Source organism: Haplochromis burtoni, unplaced genomic scaffold (genome assembly GCF_018398535.1).
Source record: "Haplochromis burtoni strain Fernald_Lab_line unplaced genomic scaffold, NCSU_Asbu1 Contig_135, whole genome shotgun sequence".
Lineage (NCBI taxonomy): Eukaryota > Metazoa > Chordata > Actinopteri > Cichliformes > Cichlidae > Haplochromis > Haplochromis burtoni.
Genome location: NW_024582496.1, coordinates 1,196,728 through 1,213,402, shown reverse-complemented (window position 1 = coordinate 1,213,402; position 16,675 = coordinate 1,196,728). Strand labels below are relative to the sequence as shown.

The 16,675-nt window shown below is 38.0% G+C and overlaps 1 protein-coding gene across 1 annotated transcript in view; it reads right to left on the bottom strand.

Annotated features, from left to right (window-relative positions):
• Positions 1–334: 334 nt before the first annotated feature.
• kcnq1.1 (potassium voltage-gated channel, KQT-like subfamily, member 1.1) overlaps positions 335–16,675 on the bottom strand; it is a 45,993-nt gene continuing 29,652 nt past the window's right edge. The window contains exons 7-17 of the mRNA XM_005930800.3: positions 15,497–15,607; positions 14,941–15,036; positions 14,634–14,750; positions 13,389–13,527; positions 10,854–10,910; positions 8,489–8,618; positions 4,273–4,348; positions 2,302–2,396; positions 2,057–2,103; positions 1,884–1,945; positions 335–1,078 (exon numbers count right to left, since the gene is read on the bottom strand). Coding sequence (XP_005930862.1) covers positions 824–1,078; positions 1,884–1,945; positions 2,057–2,103; positions 2,302–2,396; positions 4,273–4,348; positions 8,489–8,618; positions 10,854–10,910; positions 13,389–13,527; positions 14,634–14,750; positions 14,941–15,036; positions 15,497–15,607 — 1,185 coding nt within the window. The 3' untranslated portion in view covers positions 335–823. The remainder of the gene's footprint in view (positions 1,079–1,883; positions 1,946–2,056; positions 2,104–2,301; positions 2,397–4,272; positions 4,349–8,488; positions 8,619–10,853; positions 10,911–13,388; positions 13,528–14,633; positions 14,751–14,940; positions 15,037–15,496; positions 15,608–16,675) is intronic.

Sequence of the window (16,675 nt, the reverse complement as noted above, 5' to 3'; positions counted from 1 at the left end):
CATACAAATTCACTTTCAACAACAGCCCACCTGAAGTACCATTACCATCCACTGGGGGGAAGAGAGACTACTGACATAGTCTAAAGAGCTTGGAAAGAAAAGCGTCTGGACTTCTTCAAGTTGCTTGAAGATGTTTGACCTCTCATTCAAGAAGCTTCTTCAGTTATAAGGTCAAAGGGTGGAGAGCCCCATATTTAAGTCCTAGGGGTGTGTCCCCCAAGGGGGCGAGAACCCCCTGTTGATCCTCTACCTAATCAAACGATTTACTGAAATAAATCATATGCTATTGCAGGATAATGCTTGAGAAAAAAAGTAACTCAGACTGTAACAGGATTGGCTCATAAAAACATGAACCATTGAAAGTTTTTTGCTTCACATCACACAGGCATGATTATGATTACTGCATTATTTTATTGTCAAAAGAGAAAGGAAATCTTCACATTAACAAAAAAGTGAAAAAGTGGAAAACAGTGAAAACAGCCTTTCATTTGGGATTTTCAAGTGATATATAGAAATGTAAGGCCCCTAAGAGTAATAAAGTTACGGCAAATTATTATAATTTCTACATATGCATATGCTAAACAGGAAGAATGAAGGTTGAAGTTGCAGGGTTTTTGGCATTAACCTGAATAAATGTTAAGTACAATACTCAAACCTGGCAATTACAAAGATCTAATAGCAATCTTTAAGAGATATTGCAGTGTTGAATTATTGTTTTTCTCTCATAGATGTCCATATTCCCCATGGTCTGCTGGGACATTCATCATAAATATCTTATATTATACTAAAAGAAGAAAAACTTGGTGTTTGCTTATTGGTTTCATCAGCTCTCATCCTGACTGCCAGTGGTGCTCGGGGGCGGGTTGGGGCAGACCACTGTGCTGGCGGTGTTGGAGGAGGCATACAAAGAGGGTGAAGATAGCTGGTCATAGCTTGGCAGGCTGTCCTGGCTGGGGAGGACGTTACAGGTTGGTCCGAGCCTTGACCCGCCCCCACCGTCGCCACCAGCATCCTTCTGTTCCAGCAGATATGCGAGGGACTCCACAATGCGATTCAAAGTCTGGTCCATGTGTGTTATCTGTAAGAGTTCAATCAAATATTCATTTAAGTGACAGCTATGACACCAACAGTGCCTCTTAGTAATTAAAATTAAATTAGGTTTGTTTACTTGTTAAACAAAGGAGCTACGGTTACGTTGTTCATAAAGTTTTAATTAACCCGTGTGGCACAAACAGCATCTTTAGTTTGGGCCAATTATTTTAATGATTGTAGTTTTCATGGTCAGTTATGAAACACAAACTAAAGTGATGTTTATTACAGGATTATGAGATGAAAATTCTTTAAAAGCTTTAGACGCAGTTTGATCTTTTTTCATCCAATCACAAATAACAAAGAGAAAAAAATCACAGATGTATATAAAAACTCAGGGAGGGAATTGCACATTGTGTTCCTTTTTCTTTTCTTTTTTTTGATGCATCTTTGAAATACATGAAAGCAAACAGTTCCTCTTTTTATGCCACAGAACTGGAACAGGCTCTTAAAGTTTTATATTTGAATCAACAAAAACGAGGCCACATGTGCACACATACATAGTGGCTCATGTTACATTACAGTAAACAAAGGCAGCTCTTGTTGCATTACCCAGAAAATTCCCAAATGCAGTTTATTTTCAAGGGTTCAATGAATTGTAAATTGTCATTGTAAACATCCTCTTGGGATAACCCTTGTGAACGGCTATAAAAGCTCAAATTATAGTGCAAGATAAATGGAGACGGAATTAAATATTTGACTTTTCTCTTGTACAAAGAAAAGAAAGAATCTCAAACTCTACAAGGCTTGTGAGTGTTACTGTATTTTTCCACTGAGGTTGCACAAATCCCCACCTTGTCCTCCATCCTGTTGAGTCTGGATCCGATAGAGTTGTTGCCTTTGTCTTTGGCTCGGTCTTCAGAGGCAGACAACAGTCAAGTAAATAACAAGACAGAAGGATTAGGTCTGTGGTTTGTACCATAGCTGCTGTAATGTATTTCGAGAAGTCAGTGGAGTGATTCATTACCTGAACCTGTCTGGAACAAAGTTATCTTCCCTAAAGACTGGTCCAGTCTGGGGGAAACAATGGGAGCCTTAAGTTAGAGGAATATTTACACACTCTCTCTACTTCCCCTTTCATCTTCCTAGATCTTCTTCATTCTTTTTTTTTTTAAATTTATCTCTTTGCCTTTGACAGTATTGTACACATATATCCATGCTGTACTCAGGGGATATAATTCACATGAAGCTCATCTTATTTAAACCATTTACCGTCTCTGAAGCTCCTTGATGCGCACCATGAGATTGAGGTGACCCTGGGAGTACTGTTCAATCACATCTCGCACATCATACGGTTTACGAGCTTGCTACAACAGAGAGTTTCAGATTGTTTAATCAAAACGTCATCTCTTTTATTACAAATGTCTTGTCAGGATCAAACCCGTACGAATGTCTTTACATGCCAGAAACTGGATATTCTTTAGAAAATTATTCTGTCAAAGAAACTTATGTAAAAAAAGAAAGGTTTTACTCATGGCATAGAAATAATAAATTAGTTAAGTCAAGTCTCAGGTGAACAACAACACATGACATGACATGTTTGTTATTATTTCTTTAACAAAAACTAAGCCAAAATTCAGGAGACAGTGTGTGAAAATCTAAGTACACACTTACTGCTTTCATAGAAACTAAAAGGGTAACATTAGTGCACTAGTCTTATTGCTCATCAGCAAGTTTGATGACTTCTGTAAGAGCAGAGGTTTTGGCAGTTTACTGCCCTGGAGCATTCAGCAGTGTGTTAATACGAAGCCAGCGAGGAAAGACCATAGCAACGATCTTATCTTAGATAAGTAATTGTTGCTGCTCATTAATCTGGGAAGTGTTACAAGGCCACTTTCAAACAATTTTAAGTCCATCGTTCCACGGGGAGAAAGATTATTCACACATCAACAACATACAAAATAATTTCTAGAGTTACTATGAATGGACATGTCAGCAAATTCACTCCAAGGTCAGGCTGTGCAATGCTCAGAGAAATTGCAGAGAAAAAAAGGGGGCCTTAAGAGAGCTGTGCATGAATGAATGCCTGCAAATGTTGTAAAGACGTAAAAAATGCTGTAAAGTTCCCCCACAATGACATGAGAGACTGATAAGTCATGTAGAAAACAATTACTTCAAGTTATTGCTGCTGAAGGTGGTTCTACAGCGTACTGAATCATGAGGTATACTTAGTTTCTCATCCACGGCTTCTTCTTTGGCTTGGTTCTTTGTTAAATAAATAATCATAAAGTTTGGTATGTCACACTTTTCCCCCCTGAAGTTATATTTGAATCATTTAAAGATCTGGTAAGGCCCAGACGATTTTTTTTTTTAAATTATGCCCCAAAATGTAAAAGTTTAGAACAGAAAGAGAGTGCTCCTTCTCTTCCACAGATGTTTGGTGAGGTTTAGAAACCAGATATAAAGTAAATCCTGTATACACAGTAATTTTTATTAATTTAATATCATGGAAATGTTATTGTGACTGACTGATAAAGAACAAAGCCTGTACAAAAACAAAAAACAAACAAACCACTGAACAGAGGTTAGCTGGACATAAAGTGAAGTGGAATTAATTTTTTTTATACTGGAAAGCAAAGCAATAATGCCATAGCTGCCACATTAACTTACAACTGAAACAGAATAAAAAAAATCCTGAGATTGTCTCTTCAGTTTTTGTTCATTAGAAACAATCCAATACAAGCTTTTTCTTGTGGCACAGCTAGCGTTTCATGGCTTGAGCTTTTGATTAGAATTAGAGAAGTCATAAAAGCATTACTAACATCATCTAAAAGAAAAAAACAACATACATATATAGGACTCATATCCAGATGTACTCATCTTTTTTCCACATCCAATTCAAAAACCTATTACTATAATGATGCTGCTGATCTGCAAACTCAGCTGAACCACTGCTTGCTGTGACCCTGGAGCAAAGTGTATTATTGTTGCTCCCCAATCTCTTTTGTTGTGTTTGATGTTTGCACAGTGACAGTGTGACAGTAAATAACAGTACAGTACTTAATTAATAACTACTGAAATGTTAGAAATGAATAAATACTGCTTAGTGAAACCAAGCTGTTAGCAGGTGTTCAGAGTATGCAGATAGGTTACGCAATTTTAAGTAGAGCACATAAACATCAATTATTTCCCAATGTGTGAATATTATTCTTTTTTGCTTTTAAAAAAAATTGTAATAATTACCTGGAAATTTCTCTTGGCCACGAAATAACGCATTCTCTGGATCACCCGGATGGCTTTTCGGTGAGACTCTGTGAGTCTGTGAAAAACACATTTGCGTCAAGGTTGGTCGACTTCAACCTGTTACACTTGTTTACACCCCTTCTTCCACTGAATTGAATGAACGTGTGAAACTATGAAAAAACTGGCAGACATTAACCTTCATACCTGAACTCTTATCAGTATAGGCAAAAATATTAAGTTTCATTATTACTGCTCCATCTACATCAAAAGCCTCTCCTCTATTACTTGTCTTCCTTTGAATGTGATGAAGGTGAGTTACAGAAAGAACAAAGGCGGGTAATTTTCAAGGTCTGCACATTTCTCGAAAAATCATTAGCACAAAGCTTAGAGTGATTGTCGGGCATTTAGCCTCCATTATTATGTTGTGGGAATTATTAAATAGGTATTACTTAACAGGCTCATTACCCTGGAAAAGCAGTGAGCGAGTATGTGAGGTGGGAGCGCAGCGAGTTCTTTGTTAAGTCCGGTGTATAACAAGGTAGGTGAGAGTCTCATAATGGACTTTTCAGAGGCAATGCAATGGGCTGATTTTCACATACAGCTTTCATAACATTTTGTCAAATTAGCACTATGAAACGTCAATAATGTGTTCCTGAACTATTATAGAATCCATTTTACATCATAAAAGGATTATGTGGTAGTGATATAAGCAGAAGCCAGGCAGTGAGACAAATTTCTTTTAGCTCTAATGGCAAATTGTGACTTCTTCAGAAAAAAAGGAAGCATTTGAATATCAAAGATGTTTCTTTAATATTTTCATCTACCATCAATGAACACTGTGATGTGAACATCCCAGGGATCTGTAAGGTTATAATCCTTAAAGAAATTGTTAAATATTTTGGAAATGGAGCTTATTAAACTTAAAAAGAGGAGATCTAAGACTGGAATTAAGAGACAGTTTGTTTTACGTAGCACAAAGAATAAAAAGAGGAGCTTAGCCTTGCTCTATCTAAAGCATCCAAGTCTACCTATTAGCAAGCTTAGTAATTAACTCTGTACAGATTTAAAGGGGATTATGTGCTGGACTACGTATTCTAGGCTTCCTCAGTAGAAACCAAAGTCACTATGATCATTTTATGTTCAACAGAGATCTTAACGAATAGTCAGCTACATTAGTGGTTCGAGACAAACATGATGCTTAAAGCACCCAAAGGAAAAAGATTTTTTAAATCCTGTTTGGGGAAAGTCAGCAAACATTTTTTTCATTTCTTTTATCAGATTTAATGGGTGATTTTATAAATGCAGTTTTTAATGTCCTGGTGTCATTAGATATTCAGTGCTTCAAAATAAGTACCTGATGTGTTGAGAAGTGAGATTCTACAGGGCTTGAAGGAAGTGAGTAAGCATATTTTTCACTCTCATTTTTTTGTAGTAACAGCCATCAGTGAACTTTATTAATGTTGATCATTATCATGGTTTGAGTACATCAATCATTTAGTCTGCATATATATGTGTGTTGCAGATGCAAAAGTTTTGATCTTTACTCCACTGGAGTCACTAGGCAACATGTTGGGCAGTTTTTTAAGTCAACATCAGAATTCAAATCCACCAGCTGACTGGAGCGTTTCTGTGTGGCGTTTGCATGTTCTCCTCATGCATGTGTAGGTTCTTTCTGAGTACATCACATCTCTCAAAGACGTGTGGTTTAGGTTAATTGGAATTTCTAAATTCCCTATTAGCCATGATTGTGAGAATGAATGATTGTCTGTCTCTCTCTGCGGCAGCCCTGTAGATGGACTGGTGACCTGTCCAGAGTGTACTCTGCCTTTTGCCCTATGATAGCTGGGATAGGATCCAATCCCACCTGCAACCCTAAATTTGATAAGTGGAATGAAATCCCACGGATTAAAGCCTTAGCAAGATTAGAAGGATGTCTTTGGAGCCGTTAGGGGATACTTGATTGTGCTATTTAATATATATAGTGCTATTTAAATAGCACCTAAATGTGCTATTTAATGCAGTAAAGGCATTTTGATTACTATTAGTGCCATATATTCTGTTAGAATGGTCTACTGAGCAGTGTTTTGTCTTCCATCGGATGCCTCTGAGGAATCAAAAGAACTCGGTAAAGTGTTGATATGAATAATTCATTATTATTAGCTGTCATGCTTTGACAGTTCAAAAAGTTACTCTTACGATCAGTATTGTACCAATGCTTTTGTTATCACTATGAGTGAGTTATGAGGAGACTTTTCAAATAGGGGCAAACATCCATAAAAATGTTTAAGGTGACATGGATTCTGACTGACTGTGTCTCTACATTGAGAATAATTGATAATATAACATATAAGTAAATACAGGTGGGTTACATGCAATAATACATGCAATTCTTTAACTTTGGAAAAACTCATTCTGCTGCTGTCTGCTTCTGCGAGGTATGTAATGAACTCAGAGAGAAGACTTCCAAAAACAGCTGAAATCTACACTTTGTGTAACTTCAAACCCCTGCCTTATATTTATCAGTAGTAGTGATCAATAATGTAGCCCACAGAGTCTGTCTTCATCATAGAAATTTGTGCTTTAAAAAATATGAAACCCAAGCAAATAATGGTTGTTGAACATTCCTCGAGTGCTTTTTTGTGGCTTTTTTGAAAGGTCTAAAGGCACATGAACTCCGCTTTTTGTACTGTCGACATTTTTATGCTGAAATGTCGAAAATGACTGATATTAAAACGTTGTTTTTTTTTTTATTCCAATCCATTCTTTATTTGCAGCATTTAAATAACCTTTATCTGATTTGATGGTTTTGTTACAGACTTTAAAAAAGTGTTTTTTCTTTTCTTTTACAAATGTGGGGATTCAATTGTGTTAAAATGTACAAAACAGTGATGTCATGTTTTGTGACGAGGACCCAGGCACAGAGAGACTTGAAAATCTTGTGATTTAATAAAGAAATTTGCAGATTTGCACAGAGATGGTAAAATTATGATGACTGATAACGGAAACAAAGACAACAGAGGACGAGGACAGGGAGGAACAGGGGTTAAATGCACCAAGGAGACAGTCAGAGAGGACTCAGGACAACTGGACACATTTAAGGATGCAGGGACTGACAGAGACAGGGAAGAAGTCTCATCGTGACGAGTACAGTTTATCTTGCCTGGCTGGGCAGCTCTCTGGGTGCTCAGCACCCCCAAAGCTCTGATCCTAGAATCGCCCCTGTTCCAAATGCTTCATGTGATTGGTATAAACAAAAATGCAATGTGAAAAAGATTTTCAAAAAAGTGTCTATTGAGCTTTACATTTTTGCCTCACACACTTTTTTTTTCTTTTATTACGACTTTAAAAGCTCCGTCTTCTGGGTAACTGGGGGTGTAATTTTCGTTTGTTTGGGACAAATGTTTGGCAGTTTTGTTAAAAGTCTCAGTACCTCGATTATTATCAATTTGCCAAAACATAGTGCACTGCAAAGTCAGAACTGGCAGCTGCAGAAATATGACTCCTGGGAAGTATTCCATAGCGAGAATCTATACACCACGATTTGTACCAATGACTAAACTGAGCTATTCTCCGGTTTTATAAATAAAATAAAACTGACAAATTGGTGTTAAATATGTAACAAAGCGTGTAATCAAAGACAAACCTGGTGAAGAGAAACACATTCTTCAAGGTTTTTTTCTCTCATATTTTTGGTGTTGTCTCGTCATGGATAACACAAAGAGTAGTATCTTATAATGGCACAATGCAGCATGGGATTTGATGTGGCGCTGCTCTATGAGAACAGCTGGTTACGTATTTTGAAGTCAGCAGAGCACAGAGTGATCTTTGCCAACAACGCTGCTGCATGCATTTCCCACTCTGCATCATTACTCCTCCGTTTAGAAAGAAGTCCCACGGGTCAAAACTGTCGCTCCATTTGTTTCACTTACTGTGCACTCACATTGCACTGCAGTTACTTAACACTCATTTCCTCATATCACTCTCAGTCTCTAGCTGTGCAAGTGCCTCGGCAAATGCAAGTGATTTTTTTTTCCTGATACACACTCATTACACAGTAGAGACACGAGCCCTCTGGGGTTTGGCATATTTCAAAGGTTAATTACAAATAGCGGGGAAAAAACAACAACCCTAAAACAAAATGCATAAAAACCTTCCCTGTCATGGTCATTAAAACGAACGTACACATAAACACAGAATCCTATGGTGGTAAACTCACTGTGACACTGAGGAGGCTGGGGCCAGTTCATTCTCTCTCTCTGGCTCCAGTTCCATGTCGTCTGCAAAGCTGCAGTTCCTCTGGAGCGCGCTGGGCGAGTGGACTTCTAAAAGGCCAGGGCTTCTTTTCACTGCACGTTCACCCACAGACACCCAGAAACACACTCATTAGACTTTAGCTATTAATATGTGTCTGCAGTGACACTGCAGATAAAGTTTCGCTGTGTACATCCTGTTCAAACAGGTTTTGCAATTTACACTTACTTACACATTTAAATGTATTCTAATTTCTCTTAATGCACTAATGTTGTGTATGCTGATATAACCAACAACAAAAATATGCCCATATGATGCATTATAAGTAACATTATCTGAAGACAGTGGAAAGGGGGGAAAAAGACATTCCTATGGTAGCTTTCAGAATCGCTAGTGATTTAGTGAGGGCTTGTGAACTGTGGGAAAATTAGGCCTCATGTGACCTGGGATCTTGACTCTCCAGAGCTCTGTTTAGGATTATAAAAGTGCTGTATTTAGATGGGAAAAGAGATCTGAATTTACAGCTACAGTCATCTTGCAAAAACAGGGAAGAGAGGAAACAACTCCGTTTGGATAGACACAGATGGGTTTTTTTTTTTGTATGTAGATGTTCTCAAATGCAACATGCCAGCAGGGTGGCACTTTCTGTTCTTTGCCACATAAACTTGGATAAAGAGACTTTTTTGTGTCTTTTAAAATTGTAAAATTTAATAAAAAAAAAATGAAAGACAAAATGTAACCCCTCAATTATCCAAATCTGCCGCTGGAGTGTTTTGAAACTGCACCAGTAAGAGACGTGTGACACAACAGGTTCATGATTTTGATGTGTGAAATAAAAAAAAAAAAAGGTGTTAAATGGCACTGCTTGAAATGCACTGTAAATCAAATGATCTTAAGTGGTGTTGTCATCTGGTGACAAGACTTGCCCTGACCAGCACACTGATATTTCTCAATAACAGAATGCAGGAAAATGTTTTAACTCCCTGCTGGGCAGCTTTTTAGATGAAATGCCAAACATTACTTTGCATATCATCTAAACACATCAGACCTTTAGTCCTCTTGGCAACAACACTTCAAACTGTGTGTAACATCACACATGATGAAACCAAAACTTGTTGCAACTAAAACTGAAAAATGAAGCCAGCACACCAGTGCCAAAAATCTGCAGTTCCTGGAATGACCACTTGAAGTCGATTTCAAAAGTAAGTAATTCTTAATAGACATCCATGTTCAAATTTCTAACTTTACAACAGAAATATGCATTTTTTTCTTCTGGGAAAGGGCTTCAATCTCTACAGAGGATTCTCAAATGACATCATATGCACACAGTTGGCCTCCTCCATCATAAGGGAACCACAAGGGAAAAATGTGTAATCCAGTTGATGAGTGGTTCCTGGAAGCTGCTTTCATGCCACTGGGTGAAGTTGCTCATAAAGAAGGTGCTGCACCAAAAACCTCCTTGGTGTGGTTGAAGATTGCTGCAGCTTTTACATCAAAGATACTAATTTTTTCTATAAACCTTTGCTTTTATAAGAAAACTTATAAAAGTGCAACACAAACTTGACACAAACTGGAAATTGAGGGCATTTCCCTTCAAAGTAAGAGTTGTGCCTCACTTGTGTCACACTTTTATAGTTTCATCCCCATTTGAAGAGTAGTTGGCAAATGTTTGCAGTCTCAGACAACTTGCCATGTTTCCTACGAACTGTGGGCAACTGGAGTTAGGGACCAAAGCAATCACATACAGGCACCTTCTTTGCGACCTAGCAACAGCTAGGAACCTCCAAGATCTATTTGGTAATACATATTTTTCCCTTGCCAGATTATTGTGCACCGTCTCTAGGGCATCGTGACTGAGGTCTTACTGAATTGATTATACATAGTCACACATCAAAAATGGTGGACCACTTAACATCACGTGGTTAGCAGTTGTAAGACCACAAAACCTCACTAGCTAATTGTCCTTCTTATGACATTTGTAGAGGGGTTTAAATTGTTAAGGCATTAGCATTATTAGCATTATTAGGGGCCTGGACACTTTGACAGACAGGAAGGTGCCATGAATCGACTGTTCTGTAGGCTGTGTATTTTCTCAGGTGTCCACTTTGTGCACAACCTTTTTTTTGGTGGTCATAATTAACATCCAATCTAACAAGAAAGCAGCAGTAAAGATGGCGAAGGTCAGAATACCAAACTCAAGGCTCCAAAACAATAATCCACAACCTCATGAGTGCCATCTCTTTGGCCATGTGCACCTTTTATATGAACGCCAGACTGTATATTCAAGGCAAACAAAGTAACATAAAAACAACATTAAGCTCTGAAGTTACCTGGAGGTGGTGAGCTGAACTGAAGAGAGGACAAAGATGTCCAGGACTGCTGGCGATCTGAAGAATACATGATGGAAAACACAAGCATAAATTATTAACTTTAATTATCCTGAAAAATGAATGTGGCACTTGGAATCCTTTTTCATAGTCATTAGTCATTAAGAAAACAACACAACATTTCATTACCTCATGGGTGCCTGACTAAGAAAGCATGCTGTTATAAAACTTGACAATGACAAAAAGTGACTTGATGGGCTGTTAAAAATAAGCATTAGGAGAGGATAGCGAGTGCGCAGAGGATGTGACCAGGATGTGGACACTAACATGCAGCTCACCACATCCTCCCAGAGTGTAGAGTCCTGCTAAATCAGGCATAAACACAAAGAGAAAAAAGACACAAGCAAGGAAGTAGGCAGTTAAGTTGAATGGAAGAAGCACAATGAGAATTAAAAAGAGGCAGAAAGACTTAAAATGTAAAAAGAAATACCACATCTGCAATACACCTGATAGTTCCGTTTATTATGAACTGAAAAACACTGATGGAAAATTACTTTCCTTCAGTTTTTCCACTCTTGCAATCAAAATTATAATGACTTGTATCTATTTTATGTAACCACATACCCAGTGAACAGAATTATGAGGAATAAATGCCCACACAGCAGAGATAACCAACAAGGTTAACGCAGGGATGAAATTGTTCAATGCAGAAGACAGGATACGCTTTTAGTGTAAGCTGACAACTCTGTAAGGAGCTAAGCACTTGAGCCAGCATCAGTGCCTGCATCCCCTCACCCCAAGCATACAACAGATGGCAATGTAGCAACTTAGTAAAAAATGGACGTGTTAAAAGCATCATGCTGTAAATGTAAGATGTGCAGTAGACCTGTAGCATCAGAGATCGTGAAGTGCACAGACATGCATAGAACCGTACAATGGTGCAAATTAAATTCTGCCCTTGTACTGAGAAGTGAGTGCAAAGCAAAACCATTGGCACTGTTGTGTTGGTGGTGCTGCAGTCACCCATGTAAGCAGCTTTTCACATTACCAGATTGTGTTAAAGAAAGAGGTTATATAATGAGGGCCTGAAAAGAGTAGCATCCAATTAGATGTTTATATATTATGGATGTGCTAAAACTATCCATATTTATCTTCTTGAAAAAGTAAACAGATGGTCCTCTCCTGTGTCTTGGTTGGTCAGTCTAGTAGATCAGGCTATCCATTAATGTCCTTCATACAGCAGTGAGAGGAGTAATAATGATGATCTTTTGAAAAGGTATAAAATAGGCTACTCGGTGAGCAGAACAACATTAGGGAATACACTCTGAGAGAAATGAATGAACATGGAAAATGAACTGACAGGGGGGAAAAAATGAAAGAGGCATTTTCAAGGATGATATTGAATTAGTCAGTATATGTTACTTCAGCAAAAGTTCCACAGCTTGTTTTTTGATGAGAACAGCTCAAATATTCTCAGCCCCAAAAGGCTGCAGCCCCCACTCTCCATGACAGGATGTTGTAAACCAGGAAGTTAGAAAGTGGGGCATATGATATTTTGGAAAAGTAACTCACATTCTGATTTGTTTGTATGTAGGCTTTAAAAGGCCACATAGTCCCTTGAATGAGAAAATCTGTGACTACACTGACCACAAGAATGGGAGCGTTAACATTAAAGGGTTTAAGGTGACTGCTGACTGCTAAAGTTGGCCACACTTTAATTGCATATTAAATTGTGTCTGTGCAATGCTATGCAGTGTGCATGCTCCACAAGCTCCACAATACATTTAGTTCAATTTGACTAATGTTAGATGTGTTGAGTAGTTTCAAATGGCTCTTAAATACTAATGCAAGGACAGTGTTTCATTGTACTGTCTAGCTCGTGATTCAGGCTGTTTTTAGGAACATTTCTATCATTTATACATTAAAGTAAAATAATGTAAAAAAGTCATTCAGTGTCAGTGAAAAGGAAAAGGGAAAACTTTGACCTGCTGGTGGCACTACTCCTGAGCTATCAGAAAAGGTTTGATTTGAAGTATTTAAAGTGAACTCATCAAAGTAGTTGGAGTACACAACATAATCTTAAGTGACACTGACAGGATGCAGTATTGATTTGAATACCTTCTTTATTTGACTCCTAGTTTTTCATCATTGAATCAGCAGCACTGTTTGTTGTGCAGATTTTTACAAGTTGAGCAGAGGACCCTTGCACTTCATACTCATCAATGCAACCTCACGTTATATTCCTGCAATGCGCTCATCTATTTTTAATGTTTGGACTTTGTCCTCTTCACCTGCTGTGGACAGCCTTATATCTGCAGTTTAAATTCAACATTCTCTATTTTCTGTATCATGAAAGAATTTTTGGTTTGACACCTGAGCAGCGCTAATGAAATCTTTACTCATTAAGTGATGCTGTGAGTATTGATTCTGATTTGAAGGAAAGAACAGGCACCACTCCATATATCTACACACTTGCAACAAACATCAGTCTGTTTTCTTCTAGAAACTGTTCTTCACTCTTTCAATAGGTTTTAGTACCTGTGCCAACAGTGCTGTAAACATCTGAACTCATCTCCCTCCCGCTGTCAAACACAGAGTCGAAGGTGATGCTCGGAACTGTGGGGGAAGTTGGACCATTATCCTTGTCACTGCTCTTCAACTTCTTCCTCAACTTCACCTGTTCGAGAAAATGCAAACAGCTCAATGAAGTGTTTGGCTGCAACTTGAGTGACACAAAAAGGTAACCGTGTTCACCATGTGGGAAAAACATTTGGAGTTACATTTTGATTTTGCAGCCAAAGTCTCAACTGTCAAACGGAATTAGATTTAGCAGCCAACAAACCTTCGTAAACATAAAGGCATATCAGTCGCCAAATTACGTGATGCAATGATCTTCATAATCTGCCTACCTTTCTCTACCGCCACTCTCTGTTTTAAAAAGTGTGGAGCTGTCAAGCATTTAAATAATTTATCATTTCTGTTGATGATAATTACATGGAAATACAGTAGGAGGATCAGAGTCTAAAAAGAGGGCCAAAATAAACACTGTTACTGACTGCACATAAGCAACATTTAAAAACAGATGCATTAGTAGATGTATGGTTGGTTGCAAAGATGCTGAATAATCAATATCATTATTAAATTGCCTCTGGCTGTCTTACTTGCTTACTTTTTTCCCCTTGTCAGGCGTTTCTTGTTTGTTTTTATGTGTATCTTTTCAAAATCTGATATCCAGTCTTGTGATTCTGTTATGCTACAGTAATGGATGATTTTCTTAAATCTAACTAGTTGATTAAGCCTGTCTGATAGTAGAGAGTGAGTGAGGGGGATGAAACCCAATCTGACATTAATTTATGAAATTATTTACAATAATTCTGTTTATTTGTTTCTATTATTTTTTTCTATTATTACTATTATTTGTTAGCCATTACTAGTCGGAAAAGACTGACCTCTCTCATAAGAACTATGGTGTTTCCAGTATTTTTGCATCAATATCAGATATCAGATTTGCATCATTGAGTGCAGTCTAAACATCAGAAACAAGTTGCAGTAAAAAGCAACACAATGCAGCACAGCAGACTACAGCCTTGACAGTGAGCACATAATAAGTGAAAAACAAAAACAGCCTACATAAACCTTCATGGAAACCTTTGTAAATTTAGGATTTACAGTATTGCAGGGGTGTTGCTTCAGACTACATTAGTTGCACTTTGCCTGTGTCTAATAAACGGGAAACCGGGTGTATGAAGCAGTTACAGAGAAATCTATAAAATGATTACTAACCGATTTCTTGGGCTTGGGGGTGGATAGAGAAGAGGCAGGGATGTTTGATCTTTTTCTCAAAAACATCTTGAATGTGGCAGAATCAAAGTTCTCCACCGCAAAACATCTCCACGATGTCTGGAGGGGCATAAAAATAGCAATACGTTGGTTGGACAGGACAAATTTCATGCCAACATGTCTGCCATATAAGAAAAGAAAGAAAAGGTTACATGAAAGGATGGTCTCCATAATAAGACTGTAGCTCTGAGACAGCATAATCCCCCGGCTGTACTGAGCTACTGTTGGGAGTATTTTCTTGGTCAAATACCTGAATGAGACAGGCAGCTGCAGGGATCTGTCGGTTGAAGTGTTTTTGTCTTTGCTTCTGCTGCACCTTCAGGGCGAAGCCTGAGCCCAAGATTCCCTGTGAAGAACAGCATAGCAGAGTTTTTTCTCATTATTCAGTTTTAACCACACACTTTCAGGCAGCTGCACGATCCGAAAGATAGAGAAAGAAGGAAGAAACAAAGAGAGATCCTTCATGATTCTATTCGGTTGAGAATAATTTATTTTTTCCCATTAACCTTCATAAACACGGAATTAGCAGATTTAAATGGGGAGATTAAGCGTTTTTATTTCTTGAACTAAACGTAAATAATTGGGGCTCTAAGTATTTGAGACATTTCATAAACCTTATTATGAATATTGAACCAAGGGTAATATAAAAAGTGATGAGGAAAACTATACTTGTCTAATCCAATTTTTCACCCAGTTTTACTGGGTTCACTGACTTACTATGTTTCTCAGCAAAGTCACTGCTGTTCTGTAATCCTCACGGCACAACTCAATGATATGGTTAGATGGAAATTTCTCACTGCACTTACTGCAGGCAGGGCAAAGAATGAAATGGCAAAGACTGAGAAACAGGAAGCAATAGTCTTTCCAATCCAGGTTTGTGGCACTTTGTCTCCATAGCCAATAGTTGTCACTGTGACCTAAAGGAAAAAAAACACAGACAAGACAATGACGACAGTAGCATTTTATAATTAGCGTTCATCAAAATATACAGCTAGGGTATGTGTTTTTAATAAACCAAAGTATAGGACAGCTTAAATAATTACCTGAGGCACTAGATGAAAAGTTAAATGGGAACTACACACCTTCGGAGCGGGAGTCACAAGTTCGATTCCCACCCGGTATCCAGTAAGGGTCCTGGCTAGACCCCCCATGCTAAAAACCAAGTCCTGGAATGGCGCGGCTATGTCTGCAGACTGTCTGCAGCTCGGACACAAGAATTTCACTACATGTTGTACTCTGTATAATTGTGTATGTGACAAATAAAGGTTGTTTGTTTGTTTGTATCACAAACTGCTTTGTGCTATGTTCTGTATTTATATTGGACACACAGCTGGATTTTGGGGTTCATATATTTTGCTTAAGGACACCACTGGTCCCCTGAGACATGGCCGCCATTACTACATATCATCATCACTGGTTGAAAAATCTGGGGATCATCAAAGTCAGTAGTACATCCGTGGTCCCTGCAGATAGGCTAGAGCAGTTGCTGATACCACACTCTTGAGTATCTGCTGACTCAAATACCAATTTGATACCATCTTTTCCTCGCTCTTCAGTAACTAGGCTGCTAATAATACATTTTTTGGAAACACAGCTGAGCTCCAGATGTCTCTTGTGAAACTGCAATGCTCATATTCCAGTCATTTCAGTGGATAGTATTATAACTTGTATGCACTTTCTGGAGACTTATTATCACTGCATCCCTAATTCTAACCACTACCCTATCATTAAAGGGGACCTATTATGCTTTTCCTTATTTTCTATCACATATATACATAGTGTTATCAAGGCTGGAGTGCTAATATTTAACACTGCTAAAGTTTTAAAGAACAATGTGTAAAGTAACCCTAAAAAGCTTAGGCTACAAACTGCTATAAACACTCTAAACACTACCAATTAGAGTGGATAGCTCAGGCACACAGGCACCAGGGCAACACTTTATAATCTAATCTAATAAATTCTAATCTTTCTAATCGACCGAGTTA